General features: G+C 38.2%; 1 protein-coding gene and 2 long non-coding RNA genes across 3 annotated transcripts in view; 1 reads left to right on the top strand and 2 right to left on the bottom strand.

Annotated features, from left to right (window-relative positions):
* LOC107834110 (uncharacterized) overlaps positions 1-22,035 on the top strand; it is a 52,848-nt gene that overhangs the window by 2,254 nt on the left and 28,559 nt on the right. The window contains exons 2-3 of the long non-coding RNA XR_001659891.1: positions 1,823-1,999; positions 3,117-3,224. This is a non-coding gene — a long non-coding RNA (uncharacterized LOC107834110). The remainder of the gene's footprint in view (positions 1-1,822; positions 2,000-3,116; positions 3,225-22,035) is intronic.
* Positions 1,117-2,708, bottom strand: LOC107834108 (uncharacterized). Its single transcript, XR_001659889.1, has 2 exons — positions 2,323-2,708; positions 1,117-1,408 (listed from the first exon to the last, which is right to left on the bottom strand). It is a non-coding gene; the product is annotated as an uncharacterized LOC107834108 (long non-coding RNA).
* LOC103129151 (sodium-coupled neutral amino acid transporter 2-like) overlaps positions 5,111-22,035 on the bottom strand; it is an 18,397-nt gene continuing 1,472 nt past the window's right edge. Inside the window, exons 2-17 of the mRNA XM_016664862.1 lie at positions 21,838-21,885; positions 17,374-17,466; positions 17,206-17,287; positions 17,006-17,121; positions 15,364-15,437; positions 15,174-15,266; positions 14,852-14,927; positions 13,780-13,862; positions 13,582-13,640; positions 13,285-13,431; positions 13,122-13,201; positions 8,823-8,923; positions 7,301-7,425; positions 7,068-7,212; positions 6,878-6,975; positions 5,111-6,764 (exon numbers count right to left, since the gene is read on the bottom strand). Coding sequence (XP_016520348.1) covers positions 6,663-6,764; positions 6,878-6,975; positions 7,068-7,212; positions 7,301-7,425; positions 8,823-8,923; positions 13,122-13,201; positions 13,285-13,431; positions 13,582-13,640; positions 13,780-13,862; positions 14,852-14,927; positions 15,174-15,266; positions 15,364-15,437; positions 17,006-17,121; positions 17,206-17,287; positions 17,374-17,466; positions 21,838-21,878 — 1,515 coding nt within the window. The 5' untranslated portion in view covers positions 21,879-21,885 and the 3' untranslated portion in view covers positions 5,111-6,662. The remainder of the gene's footprint in view (positions 6,765-6,877; positions 6,976-7,067; positions 7,213-7,300; positions 7,426-8,822; positions 8,924-13,121; positions 13,202-13,284; positions 13,432-13,581; positions 13,641-13,779; positions 13,863-14,851; positions 14,928-15,173; positions 15,267-15,363; positions 15,438-17,005; positions 17,122-17,205; positions 17,288-17,373; positions 17,467-21,837; positions 21,886-22,035) is intronic.

Below are 22,035 nucleotides of genomic sequence, written 5' to 3'. Positions count from 1 at the left end.
ATGGTAAGTGGCAGCAGGTGTGCAGCTCCAGGTTCACGCCCTCCAGAAGGTCCCAGGATGCCCCCTGGTGGAGAAACTAGAGACCCCTGAACCAGCCTTCCCCAGATCCTAACAGGCTCAGTTTAACCTGAGCAAACAAAAACCTGGGCAGTAGCATCATGGGTCAGTCCTTGGCAAAGGGATGGTGTAAACATACATCTATTTTAGCATCGAAAACACAAAGTATCAATAATATTTTATCATTGTCAGGTTCACTGATTTTAAAACTTTTTTTATGAAGTAATGTAAATAATAAATGATTTTCTGAGGGGCGTTGTAGAGATCAGCCTCTGCAGGTCTTTTTGTCCTTCAGCATCCCTTCCTCTTCAGTCAAGTCTGGTGATGCTGTAAAGACTCGCGCTCCGGTATTTTTCCACTCGCTGCCTCATCACTCAGCCCCTCCCGTCGCTGAAAATATCTCACTCACGCGGTCTAATATTGATGGCGATTTCATCGATGCCTCATCTGTCGCTCGGTGCTACCTAATCAAAAACTGTTACCACCCCAAAAAAAACTGCTTAAAGGAAAGATTGGCATTGATGTCAATATTTGGATTGTATTGAAACTTAAATATCTTCACTTTGTCCACGTCTCTGAAGGTGAGTAGCCTACATTTACTCTGTTACTTTAATAACTTTCTGATAAATATTTACTTCTTAGAGTAGTTTTACTGTACCATGCTTTTAATTTTTACTTAAGCATGAAGTAAAAATTATTTGATATAATAATAATAAGTAAATATAACCTCCCACATTGGAGGCAGAACATGCCAGGTGCATTCTGGGTAAAGCTTGTCACCAACATCATCATCAGTCACTTGGCAACAAATGGCAAACTAGCTAGAGCTACGGAACGTTAACATGTTTTGAATTTGCGTTGTTTCATCATTAGTGACCAGTAGCCTGATGTTTCTGTTCTCTTGGTTTGTTGTACTTCATGTCAGATGGATTTCACATGGATTTCAGAATGATTTCAGAATCTCTGGTGATGAAACTTGTTAGCTCCGCTGTTGCAGGCATATCTATGTTGTAAAGTTAAATTATCATGAGCTTTATTATTTGGGCCTGGTTAATAAACCACATGACGTCAGACAACATCCGTTTTGACTAGAAGCAGTGTATCTTCAGTTCCGGTGTGTGTAGTTAACGCTGTTTCTGGACTCTAAAGCAGCTGCCACAAATACGATTTGAAGATATATCACTATTTGCAAACAGTTTTTCTTCATCAACATAATCTAAACTGGACAAATTCCTCGCTGACTGATACCAGTTTGACTACGAAGGTACGTGTTTTGGTTTTTTCTAGCTGTTAGTTGATATGCTAGGATAGCAATAGTAATTTGTTAGTTGGCTAACATTACGGAGCCTTTCTGTTTTGGAAATAGAACGTATTTAGGCTCCAATCTTAATCAGATTTGTATAGTATAGACTGGGGTTGCCACCTGTCACGTAAAATGCATGATCGTACTAAACCCTCCTCACTTACGCTAGTTTCAAGTCCAAAACTTAACAGTTATGTCAAACACCCGCTGCTCCATCACGTCCTGAGAAGTCAAACTCTTGCTACGATAGAGACATGAGTAGGAAGATGCTGTTTTAGATAGATAGATAGATAGATAGATAGATAGATAGATAGATAGATAAACGTTTCATTTCTCCAATGACTATTTATCAAATGCTATGATTAGAAGGTTAAGTTTATTTTACTTTGTTTTACTGTGGTAGACTTGGCAGTAGAAAATTGATAACATAGGAGAATAACAACTTTATAACCCTTTTAACAGGTTACACTTGATTCTGCTGTGGTGCCTGTCGAAACAAAGTGCATGAAGTTTGTGCTCAGCTGGGAAAGCTGTGGATCACATGGTGGGACTTCTGCTTCAAACTGCTCACTACAGTATACCACTGCCTCTGCCATGCACCAGTTCACTGCAGACTGGCACAAGACCATCCCAGATATGGTAGGTTGTCAGGTAGGCTACTGTTGAGAAAGATGGACAACAAAACAAAAGGAGAAATTATGAATCACATCAGACTATGTAAATTATTTGGCAGATGGTGCTTAAGTCAATATTTAAAATGCTTTTCTAAACAACAGTGTTGGAAGATGTCAGTGATTTTAGTGAAACATTTAACAATACAGCACTGCCACAGTGTACATGTATGTTTCCCAACTGTGGCTAAAGCTGCTGCTAACTGGTTTACTCTCCGATCAGAGGCTGGTTCCTTTAAATACAGTTGGAGAATGATGAATTGACAATGACTAATAACGGCTATCTAACACTTAAATACTGTTTTATTAACGTTGATACAGAAAGTGAACCTCTAAACGTTACAGCACTGACAGACAGCGGTGTATATATTTTCCCAATTGTGGCTAAAGCTGCTGCTAGCTGGTTTACACTCCCATCGGAGGCTGTTTATTATATACATAGTTAGAGAATGGTGAATTGACAATGAGTAATAATGGCTATCTAAAACTTAAATGCTGTTGTTATTAACCTTACCTTTTATTATATCCTTAAGATAATGAGTATCCGTGAATTTTTTAGTCAGGTTTCCTGAGGCAAAATCACACCGGAAGTAAAGATACACGACTTCGAGTTATGGCGGCCATTGTCTAACGTCACTGTGAAAAGGGTCTATTAGCCCCGCCCCCTGGCCGACGCCGGTGTTCTGTCAGATCAGCATACATTGTCAGATAGTCATACGCTTAGCTCAGACATGTATGCTGTCATTACCATATGATTTTATTTAATCAGCAACATAGAATCCTGACGTAAATCATCATACACTTTGTTATGAACAGCTGTATGACATCCTGATTTAGCGGTTAAATAGATTAATGAGTTTTACACGGACGTGTTGTAGTTGACTGCAGCTGCAGCCAGACCTGCTTTAAATACAACGCATGTATATCTATCTAGTTATCATATTATATCATATTATAAACAATTTAATGACTTATTTTCGTCATAACTTGTTGCGTATGCTGAACTGACAACTCCACTGACGGTCGGACTTCTTAATGCGCATGCGCGGGCATGCGTACTAACTGCATCTATGCTATCCTGACAGCGTAGGGCTATCTGATAGAACACCGGCTTGTTCCGCTACTGCGTCACATGTTTACCTGAGGAGCGGAGGCAGCAGTATGGCGTCTTGTCTGCAGCTTATTATAACAAGGTAAGTTCAATGTTAAAATGATCATGTTTTTGACTATTTTTTATGGAGGCATTATTTTTCCGTTTACGCAAGAGTATTGATTCATATGCATAGTTCGCTTAACGTACGTTTATTTATTTTTATATCACAGCATATTTATTATCTTAACCGAACATTGAAACTGTCAGGAAAATCTGGAGGCCATTTGAGTTAACATTATTTAGCTGCGGAGGTCGTTTTCTTTAAGTTTTTGGACGTACACTGCAAAATGGGGGAGTGGCTGTGCTGAACCATTGGCTTGATCTAAGCCACAGGTGTCAAACTCCAGTCCTGGAGGGCCACTGTCCTGCAACATTTAGATGTGCCGCTGCTGCACCACACCTGAATACAATAATTAGGTGATTAGCAGGACTCTGGAGAACATATGTACACAGTGAGGAGGCAATTGAGCCATTTGACTCTGGTGTTTTGTATCTGTGGCACATCTAAAAACTGCCAAAATGTTTTTTCTTTGTCAGTGTGTCATGTTGGTGACTGAAGTCTGTTATGATGACTTCAACACATTTCTTCAGGCAGGTTGGCACTACGTTTGCCTCAGTCCTTGCACCACAAGGGTTAAGTTCTACGGATAAAAAAAACATCACTTTTCAGAGAGAGAAAATCAACCACTGACCACTAGAGGTCGTCATTGGGAAGAGAATAGCTTACTGTGTAACAATACTACCGTCTTAATAATAATCAATTTTATTTAAAATGACCATTATAAATCAAATTGAACTCTCAGAGGGTAAGCTGATGAAGGCAAGCTACAAAGGCGAGGCTGCAATTTAACGCGACGCAAGCAGGCGAGGCGGTTGCCTAAGGAGTCAGGACATAAACAATGAAGGCTGGAATACCTGAAATCGAGCTGGCGATCCACTGCAGGAAAGTGAACTCCTACCGCCGTTGTCACTATCACCCTTCTCTTCCTCTGGCATACTCCCATATCAAGTGTCATATCAAGTGTCACTTGTTATGACACGGTAACGCTGTCATATCAAGTGCAGCTACCTTTTGGGGTAAATGAAGATCTGTATTTAGACTTTTGGAGATCTGAAAAATATTAGCTTTATCTAGACCTTTTTCAGCCTTAGACACCATGACAACTAAACTATTACTTTAGTTGTCACCACAGTTTTAGAAAGGATTAATCCATCCTTAATTAGCAGATGTAAACCAAGGCATTGGTTTACAAGGTGCTAAACCAATGCAGATGTAGCCCTAACCCTCATGCACGTTGACATGTGGCATGAGGGTTAGTGGAATTGAACCCACAGCTTTTTGCCTGCAAGACAAGAACTCTCTCCACAGTCATCCATCTGCTTTTAACCCAGACAGTCTGGACAATTTTGTTGATGCTAATGATAATGAAGGCAATGATAAATCTTCCTCAAACACTAGATATTTATGGAGTACCACAGGGTCTAGTACTTGGGCCCATTTGGTAAATATACTTCCACTGTAGAAAACCAAATTGTTTGGATCTGGTATTGAACAACTGAACAGCAGCAATATTTATGAAGTTTATTCTCAAAGGATTTAGTGGCGGGTCAGATTAAGAGGCCGTCTTCCTCTTTGAGACTGAGCTTTAGAAGAGAATCACAGTAGCTAATCTCCACTTAACATATTTCCTTCAAATATATTAGGTTACACAGGCCTAATTCCTATTGTTGTGCTGACAATGCTCAGTTATATTTATTCATACAGACTTGATGAATCCAATCAGTTTATACAGTTTTCATCTCTGTTTAAGAGATAAAAGACCAATATAGAGCAAATATCACGTTAAGGTGCAAACATCAAATCTAGACCAATACCAGGGTATTTGTCTCCAACTTTATATAGAGGACAACATAGAAGACAGAGGGTCAAGGTTTAAGGTCATAGTTCATTTTATTGGGACTTTATTTACATCATGTACATAGTGTTTCATTGAAACAAGAGTGTAGCACTGACAGGCAGGGTCCTTTCTGTGTTTGACCAAAGAAAACTGCTGATTTGTGTCTGTCTTCAGGGGCTTAAACATTTTTTAAAGTGGCTCCACTCGTGACCTTTAACCTCTGAATACATCCAGGATGAATATTCAGTGTTTCTAAAGAAATGAACAGATAAAGTTCTGTGGTTCTGAACAAACTCTTCACAATATGACCTGATTTGGTTTTTGAGCTCCATGAAATTGTTCAAACAAAAATCTTTAAAAACAAAAAGATATATATATACATTCACATACATATGTACATATAACATTGTATAAATATATTAAAAATAGTTTAAATTACATTTCTTTAACAGCCTTCCATAAATAGATGACACAGTTTTTCTCGATGTGTTAGTGTTGGAAGCACAGAGCACTCTCTGATGAACGGTTCTTGACTCGGTTGGGATTTGGATCCATGCTGGTTTGCCATTGTTCTTCATTGTAAAACACTGAATTGTGCTATGACACTGAACACTGAAGAATTCTGGGTATTTTCTCGGTGTTTAGGAGTGCACCTGACTTCGTACGGCTGAAGCTGTTGCGGTTTAACAAGTGTAACAAGTATATTATTACAACCACTGTATGTGGTCAAATTCAAAGCATTCTCCCATAAAGAAAAAAAACATTCTAGGTTTCCCTCCGTGGCCCCTGCTCAGGAGTCGGGGGGGCTGGATGGAAACGGAGGGCTTGGCGGCCTTCCCGAAGCAGTAGTGTCGTTGCTGCACACGCCCATCAAACAACAAGATCTATTGCAGACCTCCCAGTGTCTGGTTCTGTTCACAGATTCGCTAGCTGACACGATGAGCAAAATCAAAGGACCTTAGAAATACTGAACAAGGTGCCGTTTAGGTGAAAACTGACAAATGGCCTCAGCTATAAGTACTTTTGAATATACAAAGAAGCTTCAGACATGTTTTTGGTAAAGTTGAACAAAAACAGAAAGCGAAGGTCGAAGGAAACTAAATTGTCCGTGAAGTTTCATGTCCCGTGGCTTCGTTTCAGTTTTTGGGAGATTCATGTACTTCGTTAAGAAGGATGTTCTCTCTGAGGTCAGAGTTCACAGCTACACTCTCCCACGAATAACACTGTACCTGAGAGGAAGCTGTGTTTGAAACTCTACAAATTTTCAGTCTGTGTTGTGAGGCCTTTTGTTTACAGCTGTACCACAATAATGAAACAGAAAAAAAGTAAAAAGCAAAAGACTTTTTCAAAAGTTACGATAAAAAGAGGGAAACGCCATCTTTGTGGTCTAGAACAGCAAAATGTACAGAGTTCAGATACATTCTCTTGGAATGGTACGGTCCATTGCTCAGAAAGCCAGAGCCGAGCATCAAGTGAGTCTTTGTGGTTTGTTTTGTTCGTCACACTGGTTTTGTTGGCTGTGTGTTTGTTGCAGTCCGACTCTGAAAGCTTCCCCCTCCGCCAGCAGAAGAGCTGGAGCTTCAGTGACCTTTGTCTTTCATAGCGTTCACGATCCAGTCGTAGATGATAAGAGACATGCAGACAATCATGACAACAAATCCTAATATCAGGAACGCCATAGCCTGGTGGAAGAAATAATTTCAGTTAATTTGAAGTTGTTACACAATATCTTAGATTGAATTTATAAAAAAAAAAAAATGTGATTGAAACTGTGAAATGTTTAATAATGTCTTACCCCAATCTTCTGCATAGATTTCATTGACTCCTTCTTAACCAGTTTGATATAGAAAGCTGAGGGCAGGATGAAGATCAGCATTGCAGCAGCAGAGGCACCTGGAAGGAGGAATAATTGTAAAGTTAATCCCAAAAGGTCAATAACGCTCTTAGAAAGATGATAATACATATTAACATGTGGTGTTACTTACCAATAAAGCCAAAAATATCTCTGATGCTGGGGACAAAGATGACCAGGATGTTGGTTCCTGCTAGCAGGATCAGGGTGATGATAGCGTGACGGATCCAGCTGAAGTCTTTTCCTGGGAACAGCAGGTGGCCGACTGAGGTACGAATCTGTTCAGAACCAGACAAAGATTAGCTCAATGGACTTCATAGTCTTAGTGACTATCTGGATCATTAACAGTAGACCCTGAATACTTACAGGGAAGAGCACCACAGGAACTGTGAGTGTGACAGCGGCCAGCACAGCCAGGCGAACAACCAGTAGGAGAATATCATCCCTGTAGTAGTTTGAGTAGGTGTGGAGCAGCTCAGGTCCCACATGGACTGAACAGAAATATGACAGAGATCACTCTAGTTAAATTCAGTTTCAACACCAATCATATGTAATTATCAAGCATTAGCATGCTAACACTTTGGACTAAGACATAAACTGTCTTTTGTACATTATAAACAGGATTTTTTAAAATTAATTTTCTTGTAATATCTCAAACGTTGACATATGCTGAAGCTACTGTTAATGTTTTTGAGTACATAAAACGTGATAAATGTGGGCTAAATGTTGTACTTATAAATGAGTGTTACTTAAAACTCAGTAAAACAATAAACATACAAGTCTTTTGGGCTTTATGTGTAGAATCCATATTTAATTTTTAAAATTGAATTTAAAATGTTGACAGATTAATTAAATGAAGCCAAAATTGGGCTGCTAAAGAGAAGCTTTTCATCCAAGTCTCTGTTGGCTAACATTTAGCTACAGGAGCATAAAGTTACCTTCTCGCAGCTCTCTGAATAAGTACCAACAAAGTTAAAAAAATAAAATAAAATAAAAAACAAGATTGAATATTGTTTTGATATTTCTAAATCCCAAAACTTCAACCATCTAATAAAACATGAATGTTTTGCTTTTCCATCTCTACATCTTTAATGCTCAGGATCAAACTGAGCAAATTAGCAGATATAAACAAAATTACAATTAATGTCAAACATAGTTGTTTACAGGCTAATTGTTTGTGCTTTTTAGAGATTTAGATGCTAAGCTAGCTATAGCAAAGCTATGCTAAAAATAAGATGACTTTGAATTACATTCAGTGTTCAGACAAACTGAATACAGTCATATATTAGCAATGTAATTCATGTTTTTCTTACATCTCCTTTTATCACTCTTGCCTGCTTTGACTGCTGTGTTTAATGTTAAAGAGCGATTTCCAAGTCCTTATGTAACTGTTGCAATGTTCCAGGAAACATTTCTAGCTGGAGTGGCATTTTTATTTATTTTTTTTTTTTTGTATATTTGAAGTCAAACAGGAACATGCTGGCACCAGGTGCATCAGGTGGTGTTTTCACACTGTTGTGTAACCAGGGTTGAATCAACACATTAGGATTTTTAATTGAAGTCCTCTTTACACTGCAAACCACAATTACTAAAACATTTCAAATTCAAGGTAAATGACCTGTGAACCCATAAAGGGAGTTTCACTCAAGACTAGAATATTTGAAAGAAAAAAAATATAGTTTTATTTATTTATTATTTATTTCTCAATGGACAGTGTAAATTAATGAACATTATACAATGTAAATGTGTAAAAGTGAGCTAAAGTAAAGTTGTCAAAGCTAGCCTAAAAATCTATTATCTAGCTGCCTATTAATTATGAAATTGAGTTTTTAAAAATACATATATGTAAATATGCCACACTGTAGTTTTTAAATCTTGCCCAACTTACTGTTGAAGGTGAGGTATCCAAAGAGGGCGGCCAGCAGGTACATGATGAACATGGCCAGGAAGGAAACGTTGGCCACATTCTGCATCTTTCGGCGTGAGCGGCTGTTCAGGGAAGGAGAGTTTTATTTACCAGACCAAACTTTAAAGAAATATGACATTGGTTTAGTTTAAACCTTATAGAAAGTTTGAGTTAAATCCATGCAGCAGCACTTACTCTTTGAGCTCATCATACATGGGTAGGATAGTAGGATGGCACACNGGTGTTTAGGAGTGCACCTGACTTCGTACGGCTGAAGCTGTTGCGGTTTAACAAGTGTAACAAGTATATTATTACAACCACTGTATGTGGTCAAATTCAAAGCATTCTCCCATAAAGAAAAAAAACATTCTAGGTTTCCCTCCGTGGCCCCTGCTCAGGAGTTGGGGGGGCTGGATGGAAACGGAGGGCTTGGTGGCCTTCCCGAAGCAGTAGTGTCGTTGCTGCACACGCCCATCAAACAAGATCTATTGCAGACCTCCCAGTGTCTGGTTCTGTTCACAGATTCGCTAGCTGACACTATGAGCGAAGTCAAAGGACTTTAGAAATACTGAACAAGGTGCCGTTTAGGTGAAAACTGACAAATGGCCTCAGCTATAAGTGCTTTTGAATATACAAAGAAGCTTCAGACACGTTTTTGGTAAAGTTGAACAAAAACAGAAAGCGAAGGTCGAAGGAAACTAAATTGTCCGTGAAGTTTCAAGTCCCGTGGCTTCGTTTCAGTTTTTGGGAGATTCACGTACTTCGTTAAGAAGGATGTTCTCTCTGAGGTCAGAGTTCACAGCTACACTCTCCCACGAATAACACTGTACCTGAGAGGAAGCTGTGTTTGAAACTCTACAAATTTTCAGTCTGTGTTGTGAGGCCTTTTTGTTTACAGCTGTACCACAATAATGAAACAGAAAAAAAGTAAAAAGCAAAAGACTATTTCAAAAGTTATGATAAAAAGAGGGAAACACCATCTTTGTGGTCTAGAACAGCATAATGTACAGAGTTCAGATATATTCTCTTGGAATGGTACGGTCCATTGCTCAGAAAGCCAGAGCCGAGCATCAAGTGAGTCTTTGTGGTTTGTTTTGTTCGTCACACTGATTTTGTTGGCTGTGTGTTTGTTGCAGTCCGACTCTGAAAGCTTCCCCCTCCGCCAGCAGAAGAGCTGGAGCTTCAGTGACCTTCGTTTTTCTTAGAGTTCACGATCCAGTCGTAGATGATGAGAGACATGCAGCCAATCATGACAACAAATCCTAATATCAGGAACATCGTAGCCTGGTGGAAGAAATAATTTCAGTTCATTTGAAGTTGTTACACAATATTTTACATTTAGTTTACTAACAGAAACAAAATGTGATTAAAATTGTGAAATGTTTAATAATGTCTTACTCCAATCTTCTTCATGGATTTCATTGACTCCTTCTTAACCAGTTTGATATAGAAAGCTGAGGGCAGGATGAAGATCAGCATTGCAGCAGCAGAGGCACCTGGAAGGAGGAATAATGAGCCGTTAATCATAGAGGTCAATAAAGGATTGTTAGAAAGATGATAATACATATTAACATGTGGAGTTACTTACCAATAAAGCCAAAAATATCTCTGATGCTCGGGACAAAGATGACCAGAATGTTGGTTCCTGTTAGCAGGGTCAGGGTGATGATAGCGTGACGGATCCAGCTGAAGTCTTTTCTTGGGAACAGCAGGTGGCCGACTGAGGTACGAATCTGTTCAGAACCAGACAAAGATTAGCTCAATGGACTTCATAGTCTTAGTGACTGACTGGATCATTAACAGTAGACCCTCAATACTTACAGGGAAGAGCACCACAGGAACTGTGAGTGTGACAGCGGCCAGCACAGCCAGGCGAACAACCAGCAGGAGAATATCGTACTTGTAGTAGTTTGAGTAGGTGTGGAGCAGCTCATCTCCCACAAGGACTGAACAGAAATATGACAGAGATCACTCTGGTTAAATTCAGATGATATGGCTAGAATCATATCATCTAATTTTCAAGCAGTACCATGGTCACACTTTGGACTAAGATGTAAACCGTCTTTTTTACGTTATAAAGAGGATTTTTAAAAATTAATTTTCTTGTAATATTTCAAACGTTGACATATGCTGAAGCTACTGTTAATGTTTTTGAGTACATAAAACATAAATGTGGGCTAAATGTTTCACTTGCAAAGGAGTGTTACTTAAAAATTAATAAAACAATAAACATACAAGTCTTTTGGGCTTTATGTGTAGAATCCATATTTAATTTTTTGAATTGAATTTAAAATGTTGACAGATTAATTAAATAAAGCCAAAATTGGGCTGCTAAAGAGAAGCTTTTCAGCCAAGTCTCTTGTAACATGTATGTGCTAGCATTTAGCTACAGGAGCATTCTTGCATTCTTACAGCTCTCTGAATAGTACCAACAAAGTAAAAAGAACAAACAAACAAAAAAAAACAAAAAAACAAGATTGAATGTTGTTTTGATATTTCTAAATTCTAAAACTTGAACCATTTGTTGTTTTTCCAACCATCTAATAAAACATGAATGTTTTGTTTTTCCATCTCTTCACCCATACTTTAATGCTCAGGACCAAATTGACAAATTAGCAAATATGATATAAACAAAATTACAATTAATGTCAAACATAGTTGTTTAGAGGCTAATTGTGCTTTTTAGAGATACGTAAGATGCTAAGCTAGCTATGGCAAAGCTATGCTATTAGCTGCACAAATAAGCTGACTTTGAATTACATTCAATGTTTGTCATTATAATTCAGACTAAAACTGAAGACGGTGATATATTAGCAATGCAATTTAAATTTTTCTTACATCTCCTTTTATCACCCTTGCCTGCTTTGACTGCTGTGTTTAATGTCAAAGTTATGTAACTGTTGTAATGTTCCAGGAAACATTTTTGACTGGACTGGGTTTTTTTTTTTTTTTTTNCTCACCATCTAATACAGGATGCATTTGCTCTGATCGCTCTATTAGCGGTAACAATGTGTTCAAATGTTTCTAAAATAACCCGACTGTGATGCTGTCAGTCAGTAAATAGTGAATTGAACTGATTGCCAGAAAAAAATTACTTTGTAGGCAAACCTGTAGATAAACATCAGAGATCAAACCCAGACAGATCTCCTACCTGTAGGCTGCCTGACACAGCAACTTTGTCAGAAATAGATTGTAAAATTATAATCATCATCATAATCATCATAATCATCATAATTTTATTTAGAATGCTCTTTATGCCTTGAGATCTCAAAAGGGCTAAAAATGGAGATTCTGAAACTAATTTGAAAAGGTACCAGCTTTGCTCATTGCATTATGTTTATGCAGTCAGATTGTCTAATAGTAATTTAATAAACAATACATAGAAAAATGTTTTTATTCTATGGTAGTAATTATAATAAATCTTACACCTGATCACTCAGTCATGATTGTGTAATGTATTATATGATCCATCTCACCCATTTGTTATTGTCCTTAAACATCTGAATTATTCTGATTTCTGTATTGATATTGGTGCCATATCACCAATATCCTCCTTATTACACACAGATATGAAAAAAGGGTGGAAGACCGATCTCTCACACAGAAGATAAGAACCCAGCCGGAGTTTGGACTTACCAGAAATCACTGCAGCATCACTTTCTGGTCCAGTTTGTCACAGTATGTGCAGTTAAAGCCACATGAACAGGTGTTGATTTCACTGACAAATAGTGACTCAGTGCCACATGCCTGAATTTAAAGCTGCACATAAAACTTCAGCATGAAAATAGAAAACAGCAAATGGTGAATAAAGATGAACAATTCAGTGCATTTTGATGCCGTTTTCAGTGGTGCAGTATTTGTGTTTTTTGTGCATTATGCTTTTCTAACATTGTGCTCGATCTGCCATGCATCTGTTTATTTGGAGGAATAACACAAACCTTTCCAATACTTACTATTGTACATGTCGATTTCTGACATGACAGTCTACAACTGTATTGTTACATTAATGTAGCTTGTCAAACTGCCTAGGATTATAAACTAAACATATTTTTTGTTACTTTCTGCTATGTTGATATGAATAATACTTTCAAGAACTAGCAGAGCCTTTGGGCTCACTGCATGTTCAATATTGGATGTTTACAAACTATTTCAGTTTTATAGGACTTATAAATACTAAGTTACATTTTATTTAGCAACATGTTAGCAGAGTCATGATATGAGCAGAAGTTNTAGTTTAAACCTTATAGAAAGTTTGAGTTAAATCCATGCAGCAGCACTTACTCTTTGAGCTCATCATACATGGGTAGGATAGTAGGATGGCACACGAAGGCAAACGTGAGGATGGGTATAGCATAGACAGTCTGGAGGGATGGAAAAATACAAGGATTAGAAGTGATACTATGAAAATATTCAAACCTGTTTAATCTGTGAGAGATTTATTTACCTGTGAGTTAAAGACAAAGTATTTAGGCTTGCAAGTGTCATCATCTGTAGTGGTGTTGTCGCTGTGGGGGGTGATGTTGCTCATTTGCATGGTTTCATTTAAAGGAAGAGGCAGAGGGCATGGGATCTGGAACTTCTTTATGATCACCTGCAGGAATATATAGAAAAAATATATTTTTGGATGGCGCTATATTTTTACAGTGCCTAAATGAACTAAACATAGAAGATTTTAATGAAATGATGGGCTGTATCTGACTGTGAAAGGAGGAATAAGGAAACAATATGGGGTCATACTCACCACAATCAGAAAAAACACCATGCAGAGCAGAGACAGACCACTGGTGTAACCAAGGTAACCTAAGGGAGACAGAAAAAATGTCATCGCTGTTCTAAGGCTTCTACTTTTATTATTACTTAGGAACAACAGTTTATGACACACACGCACACACGCGCACGCGCGCACACACACACACACACACACACACACACTCCTTACCTAGATTCCGGAGTAGTGAGAGAGGCAGGATAACAATAATTGAGACCAGAATCACAAGGTAATCTCCATTGATGTACCATTCACTGAAACACATACACAAAAAACATTTTGTGAGATTTGTTAGCTTACAACTTCACTGCTGCACTGACAACACCTACAAGCATCACAAATAGCTGACAGAAACTGGTCTGCGCAGGATGACAGCATCGCTCCCAGAAATAGGCACAACAAAGCAGCACAGAGGAGCTGAAGCCACATCAATTTTTAAAAGTTGGAGCGAGGTCGCAGTGAGCTCATGCTGCGCACCATCTCGATGCGGCACTAGTCGTGTTTTCTAAAAGGGGTTCTTTGAAGGGCCCGCTCTGAGTAACAGGGCGCTGGCATCCCTTCAAGATGTCCAGACGTCCCACCTACATGGACACAGCTGCTCACACGGACAGACAAAGACTCTGCTTCACCTTCTTTGAGAGTTGGCTCCAGATAAACAACAGGCAGCCATTTTGGGTGGTGTTCCACTTTACTTTGAGTGCTTGCTGACATAACCCTACCTCGCAAATATATGGCCTAATCTTTTGCTGATTGTTGTTTTGACAGATTTTTTGTAAGTTAGCCTCACCTAAACATTGATTTACATTTTTATAATGAGTTTGGAACATTAAAAATTCATTAAAGATATAGTTAAGAGTAGGGAAAGAACAAGCACATAATCCTGGAAAAATTATCCATCATGTTTTCTTACAGTACTATAAGTAAACTCTTTTTATTTCCGACCTCTAGAGGGTGCTACAGAGCATATTCCTCCTTTATTGTGAAACGTGCAAGGCATTTCATCATTTTGTAACTTTGCAGTTTTTGTCATTTTGTAAAAAAAAATGTAGGACAAGACAAACACTACAAACCCAAATTTTTTAATGAAACAACAAAATAACTTTTTCGGGTAAAAAATGAAGCCATCTGATGCGAGACATTTTGTACTGACCAGATATAAATTAATACCCATTTTGGGGACGTTTTCATAACTGCTTTGACAACCGGTGATCAGAAAGAAAATAATTTGAAATAGATTACTCACCCATCATTTGCTCCAGTAAAGGACTGAATGACAATGGGGAGTTCTTTTTTGATGATGTAGAGGTAGCTTGACATGGCTGCAAAAATTAAAAAGAAACAAGAGCAGTTAGTATGTTTTATTCAAACATACGCTGAGTCATGCTTCTGTAGGCATTCAGGAACAAAAATGTTCCTACGGAAAAAGAAGTGACTTCAGTAGTTTGATGCCATCTCCACAGTCTATTATTTTCCAACATGCACATGATGGTGAGTGTAGGGAGCAGTTCAATCATAGTTGCAAACACAAAAAGAGCCATTTTGCTACTTAAAGGTCAGTCCCTCACCTCCAATGTTCTGCATGGTGATGGAGCAGGAAGCAGCCAGTTTGCCTGGGATCCCAAAGGCCTTGTAACCCAGTGACTCATAAACAAGAGCACCTGGAAAAAGAGGATAAAAACGCAAAGCGTTTTAAATCTTGACATATAAATGTGATCAAACATAAAAAGTTGCTGGAAAGTTGGAGCTGGTGCTCACCTGCTTCATTGGCTGTCTTCAGCAACAAGTGGACAGAATACAAGGAGAAAATGGCAACGGAAACCAGGAGAAACCTGTAAACACAAGAGAGAGAAAAGGTCTTCAGTTGTAGACTCGTGACTAAGATGTAATTACAAGGGGAAAAAACGTGACTGCAATGAGCAGCAGGCCCTGATCAATGCTAAAATGCTGAACCTGAGACTTTAAAGGCCGACTGAAAGACAACTGTTCTTTCCTGAGGGTAAACAAACACGCCCACCTTTAGCTAACGTGAAGGTCAGGTGTTATTCCGTAACAGCTGAGCTTGTCCTAAGTTCATTGACTTTCCGAAAGGCTCAGACCTTGCATTGTTCTTTTCTTTTCTTTTTTTTTTTTGCTTGTTTCAGAGACTTTTGACACATCACCGCTTCCCAACTTGAGCCATCAGCTTTTTAAGGAAGTATCTTTGACAGCTAAGAGTCTGCACAGAATCACTTTGATGTAAAAGCAATAAATCTAGAGTGAAATCTGGGTGAAATCCGGAACAACCCCCTTCAAATGATGGACTGCAACAGCAGAGTAGGATGGGATGAGAGGTTTCCCTGCACAAGATCATCTTAATACCACCCATATACTGTAAGTCCAGTACAGTTTGTCCCAACGTATTAATAGACCAGGTGGAAATTAATCTCTCAACCATTTGAGACTCGCAATGCAAAAGTGAGATCACTGTCTGCCCACTTGCTCTCATTGGACATCCTTAGTATGTCTCTTGACAAAATTAGCTTCAACCCAGCAAATATGCCTCGGTTTATGTCTGGTTAGGAGCCACTTTGTCCTACCAGCATTCAGCCTTCACCCAACAATGTACACAAGAAGTAGCTACTTTGGTTTTTTAAGGTCCAACTTCCTACAGATCCTGACCTAGATTAGTCGATTGCCGTCAGACCGAGATCCTCAGTGGACCATTCATGATCCCCAGCACGTGAATGGCATCTATTGGTTTATGTAACGCCTGGCCACCAGGATTATCAGTAAGCTGCTTCTCTGGAAAGTGGCCTACAGCTTCCGACTGATGATATGCACACGACCACGAGGCGAACTGAGAGAAAACATCCGCATTCTGCTTGATCCAGGAAATCACTTCTACTTTTTCATTGCTTAGATGAAAAGTTAGTAGAGCTCTCTTCCTCATATTAAATGCCATCTGTGCATCATGCACTAGAGTAAACAAAGCCTCAGTAACATAATCTTCTTTGTTCTGTTTAAAAAAACTAGGAAGAGTCTGATGAAACCCAGGGCTCGAATGTCACAAGAAGTGTTGAAGTTGTTCACATGAACAGCCAACAGGGGTCACCATTACCAAAACCCTCCAACCATCTGCTTTTCCTTGAAGATGTCTTTACCTCTTCAACATTTCTAATCTACAGCAAACATAGGTGAAACACGCACAAATCAGAACAACTGCAAATGTTTGAGCTGGCATGTTGCCTCTCTTTCAGGGTCACACACCTGTTGGCAGAGGGGGGGAAAAAACCCTATCTTGCACAGTTTGGGAATAACAGGACCTGAGACCTTGAAGAGACACCTGCCTGAATTGGAGTTGAGAAATGTTGGAGCTAAAAATTAGGTTTCAGGTTTTAGGTGATGGAAAAATGCTTACACAAACAGGGCGATGCCGGTGTTGGCCATGGCAAAGGACAGACCCAGGATGCCGCTGCCCATGATGGCATTGCCCAGGTTGAAGACGGACATGCCGAAGGAGGCATTTCCCTGGTGCTGAAGAGGAGAAAACAGAATTTTCAAAGAAATAGCAGAAAAAAAAATACATTGTGGAATAAAAGTGACTAAACTGGAACTTACATATTCAGTTTCATACTTCTTCTTGCTTGGGTTATGATCAGAGAGGAAGTTTTGACTCTCTGGATCTGCATCTGGGTATTGCCTTTAATAGAAGAAAGAGACGTGTTAAATGAGCTGACATATTGAACTTTTCTTTTGGTCTTTAGCCCTTTTAAAAAAGAGCCTCACCCATTGAGAGGAATCTTCTTGGGAAAGTCAGGGTACGCAAAGTCGTTGCTGTTGGAGCTGCAGCTGTCGTCGTCTTGAGGAGCGTTCAGGCNTGTTTACAAACTATTTCAGTTTTATAGGACTTATAAATACTAAGTTACATTTTATTTAGCAACATGTTAGCAGAGTCATGATATGAGCAGAAGTTGATGTTGTTCAGTAAAGACTTTAAATACTTTCACCACAATTTATTTGTACATCATGACAAACATTAAACACTTTCAATCTTACACAAAGGAAATTATAATATGTACAAATTATAATATGTAAATATAAAACTCATATATGCAAAAGCACATGTTCACATTTCTTCTTGCTGCACTTGAGCAAAAAGTAAATTACATTCAGTCACTGCTGTACTTCAGGAGATGCAGTTACTGTCAATGTGACCATATGTATAAACAGTTAATAAACAGAACTTCAGTAAATTTACACTGCAATTGTTTATCATGTGTCACATAGCAGGTAGTAGAGAAGGAGGTAGTAGACGGCAGGTTGATGATACTCATCTTGTTATTAATACTTTTGTTGCTGTTTCTGTAGCTTACACTTACAATGTGTATAATGGAAAACAGCTTCATGGATTTAAAATGCTACCACACATAAATACAGCTCTCATCACAGCTGCTCATATCATCATCATCATTGTGGCTGTTGGCAAACACAAATAACTTGTTGAGCATTTTTATGAGATGATATGTTGCTAGAAACTGGACTGGTTCAAAGAGCAGAGAAAAACTTTTAAAAACAAATAAATTTAAACTCCAGTAATGATCCTCATAATGCTGCTCTTGTGTAATGCTGTTTACCGTTTGCCTACCAAGATGGCGCATTTCCAAGTTAATTTACTTCTGGTTTAGTGATGTAGTTATCTACTCATTTCCAATTCTACAGAAATCCCTTCTGTCTATTTCTGTAGAATTGGGCTTCCTTCTATGTTAGAAGGAATCAGTACTGCAAACATTGTTGACATTAATACTTTGTGCCCTTTATCTTTGTCTCTCATATAAAGAACTAGGCTCAGTAATTTAGTGTTTTAGTCTTTTTCCTATGGCTGCTATCAGTGTGTCATTGTTTGTCTTCTTCTGTCTCAGAGTGTTGATTTTTTGTTTTGTTTTCTGCAACCTATTTTAACCTCACTAAAGGATTCTTCTAATCATTAGAAAGTGGTTGCTGTCCACTTGTCGCCACATGCTTGCTCAGCATGAGGGATTGCTACAATGTCACAACTAAGTCCTGAGTTGGTTTAGATAACTTTAATCAGTGCATTTAAAGATCACTTGTACTTGGACTATGTGGAATGAAGCTGGATCTAAATTAAACGTTATTTGATTCCCTGGAGTTAATTGAATTGAATTTGAACAAAGTTTAGTTCATATTAACTGAGCCAGTTTGTTTCCTAAAGTGCATAGAGATGAAATCTGTTGTGAACTGGCTCTATGGAAATAAACTGAATTCAGCTCAAATGATGGAGTAACTTTGGATAAAAAGAGAAAACCTTCTATATGGTTCAGCACAACATTTTTTCGCTGGAGAATCTACAGTTTACCAGTTACAGTACCTAATATATAACCAAGAACAGAATTATGAGCAAAAAGTGCCAGGCAGCAAATTTAGTAACAATTTCAGTTCTGGAGATAGTCTCTAAATGTTTGTAACATAAAAAAAGAGAAATAAATGAAAGAAATTGGAAAAAAAAAAACTAAACGTGATTTAGTCAATCTCTGAAGAGAGTAACAGTTATAGCTACAAAGATTCATTTGAAGCTCCAATAAAATTCTCTTCAATATTTTAAATAAAAAAGTTCACATGAAAAATAAAAATAGATAATATTGCTTAAATATATAGAAATTGAAGGCAGAACAATGTAATCACATGGTTCCATCTGACAGCTTGTTCTCGACACTTTTGGAACTTGATCTTAGCTAGACTTGGTTAATGTTCAAAATATTCTCAGCAAAAACATTCCAACCTCTTCATTCCTCTTCATCAGCGGAGGAAGTTGAACTGGAAGGCTTGGAACCGCATAGAAACAGAACAAGGTGCTACACACAAACAAAGGCTTTCCTAGAGTATAACATGTAAATACAGTTTCACACAGTGCTCAGGTCAGACACTCTGGAGCTCCTGGTAATGTCACTGAGAAAAGTCATAATAGAAATTTTGAATAGGCACTGTTTAAGGGAAACCTGATAAGTCAAAAGTGCTTTAGTTCCTCTCCAGCAGCTGGAACTTTAATGGCCTTGGTCCAACACCCGATTTCTGATCCAGTCATAGATGACACCACTCAGGCTGACAAACGGCCACACCAAATATCAGGAACATGGTGGCCTGAAACAGGATATGATTTCATAGTCAATACAGTATAGTTTAAGTTTATGAATAACCTGAAAAATCCATATAAATATTTGGGTAAGGTTTTCCTTTTACTACGTCTTAAAATGTTTGGGTTTTTTTTTTAATTAGATGTGTAGGAGAAGTAAATATTTAAAGGGACAGTACTGTGTGTTTTAACACACACAGTTCCATTTTATAGCATAATCAAGTAACTCTGTTACGTTCAGCTGTTATAAAAATGCATCTAAAAGGCGGCCCATTGATCCAACCAGCCAACCATGCATGAATGAATCAGCTGATTGCTAAACTCCCATGAAATATATTTATGCTTGTTATTGTAATGTTGCAAAATATGGAGATCAAGGGGTATGAATACTTTTGCAAGCCATTGTATGTTTTTGAAGAGGGGGTAACCAAATAATATGATATAAGGCTCAAAAAAAGTTTATTTATCATGATACTGCCCCTTTAAATCAAGACTAAAACCCCACCTTGTTAGATCTGCCTTTGATTAGCAGGAACTGAAACATTGATCAATATATTTGATGTGTATTGATGATTCTAATGATGACATTCGAAAAAACGTGATGTCTGTTTGCTTTCACAGTTGTTGACTATATGATGTTTGACTTTTTTATGTTTTAACCATATAAAGCACTTTGAACTGTTGTTGAAATGTGTTATACAAATAAACTTGATTGAACTGATCAAATTTCTTCCTGAAGGCATGGACTCTGTTAAAGTTTTAAATGTCACCCAATCACATGGGGACATGCTACAATGAGCCTCACCTGGAGAGAAAAAAACCTTCTTGGGAAAGTCAAGGTATGGAGAGTCATTACTGTTTTTGTTTTTGGTGAAGCGATTCCTCCCACCAAAACGATCGTCCTGATAATGTAATAAAGACATAGCACTGTCAGGAAATCACACAAAGACAAACAATTACAGGTGAAATAAAAACTGAAGCTTACGTGTTCACTTTCTTTCTCTTCACTTGGGTTTTGTTCATGAAGAGAGTTTTGACTCTCTCCTTCTAAGTCAGATTCTTGGCTTTAAAAGAAGGAAGAATATCAAGTCTACAGAATGTTAACAGGATGTAAAGTTTGTTTTTTTGTCAACACAGGTCAAAATGAGCCTCACCCATCTGGAAGGTCCTCTGTCTGAAAATCTTTGGGAACGTTCATGCTCCTGTCAGAGCTGCAGCTGCAGATGCTGTCTGCATCATCATCTTCAGCAGTCTCCCAATTTTTCATGTCTGTTTCAGCATTAGACTGCTCATCACTGGATACTGAGGCTAAAAATGGTCAAAGTCTAAATCAAACTTTATTTCAGGTGTGCAAACAAATGTGTTCTAACACAAATTGCATGATGTGATTGCTGGCCATTGGCTGAAGTGAAACTTACCACTACAAAGACTGTCCTGATGTTAGCCTGAAAACCCAGGAATGCTACTTCCAAAAAAACACATAAAGACAATGCAACTTTCAGATTTTGTGGCATATTTCTTTATGCTTGACGAACATCAAGCGAATGAGTTGAGGGGATGTAAATGTTTGTTCTAGAATGTCAGGACAGGATAACGTGAGCCTTACCCATCCAGAAGTTCCTTGCAGATGAAGTTGCTGCTGTTGTCCTGTAGACCTGCATCTGACATTCTAGAGCTGAAAAAACAAAAAGAAGTTGGGGGATATTATATTAAAAATTATTGTAATTTGTTGTGGTAAATGTGTGTTCATAAATTGTCATTGGTAAAAAACGAAAAAAAAAACACCACTATTCAGAGCATCTTTTCAATTAAAGACCTACACATGTTCTTTAAGCCTTTCAATCAATTTGTATAACAAACGGGATCTGCTCAACACACATTGTATAAGTCTGAGGAAAGATACCTCAGTTTTTTTACATTAAATTTTTCTATTATACACCACAGTACAAAATACATAAAAAAGGTTGTGTATATAATAGTAAAAATTTCTATTTCATAACAAGCCTCACTCATTGAGAGGAATCTTCTTGGGAAAGTCAGGGTACGCAAAGTCGTTGCTGTTGGAGCTGCAGCTGTCGTCGTCTTGAGGAGCGTTCAGGCATTTCATCTCAGTTCTAGAACCGGCCTTCTTGTCATTGGGCATTTTAGAGCTCAAAACATAGAAATCATAACAAAAAGGTTTTAAGTAATTGTGTTTTAGCGTACATTTATTTTCCCTGACACCATATCTGCCACACCTCTGCTTCTTATTGTCTGTTAAGGTGTGTTACTGGCAACAATAATCATAAAACACAAGGCCA

Source organism: Poecilia formosa, unplaced genomic scaffold (assembly GCF_000485575.1).
Source record: "Poecilia formosa unplaced genomic scaffold, Poecilia_formosa-5.1.2 Scaffold520, whole genome shotgun sequence".
Classification (NCBI taxonomy): Eukaryota; Metazoa; Chordata; class Actinopteri; order Cyprinodontiformes; family Poeciliidae; genus Poecilia; species Poecilia formosa.
This window is presented reverse-complemented; position numbering and strand designations above follow the sequence as displayed.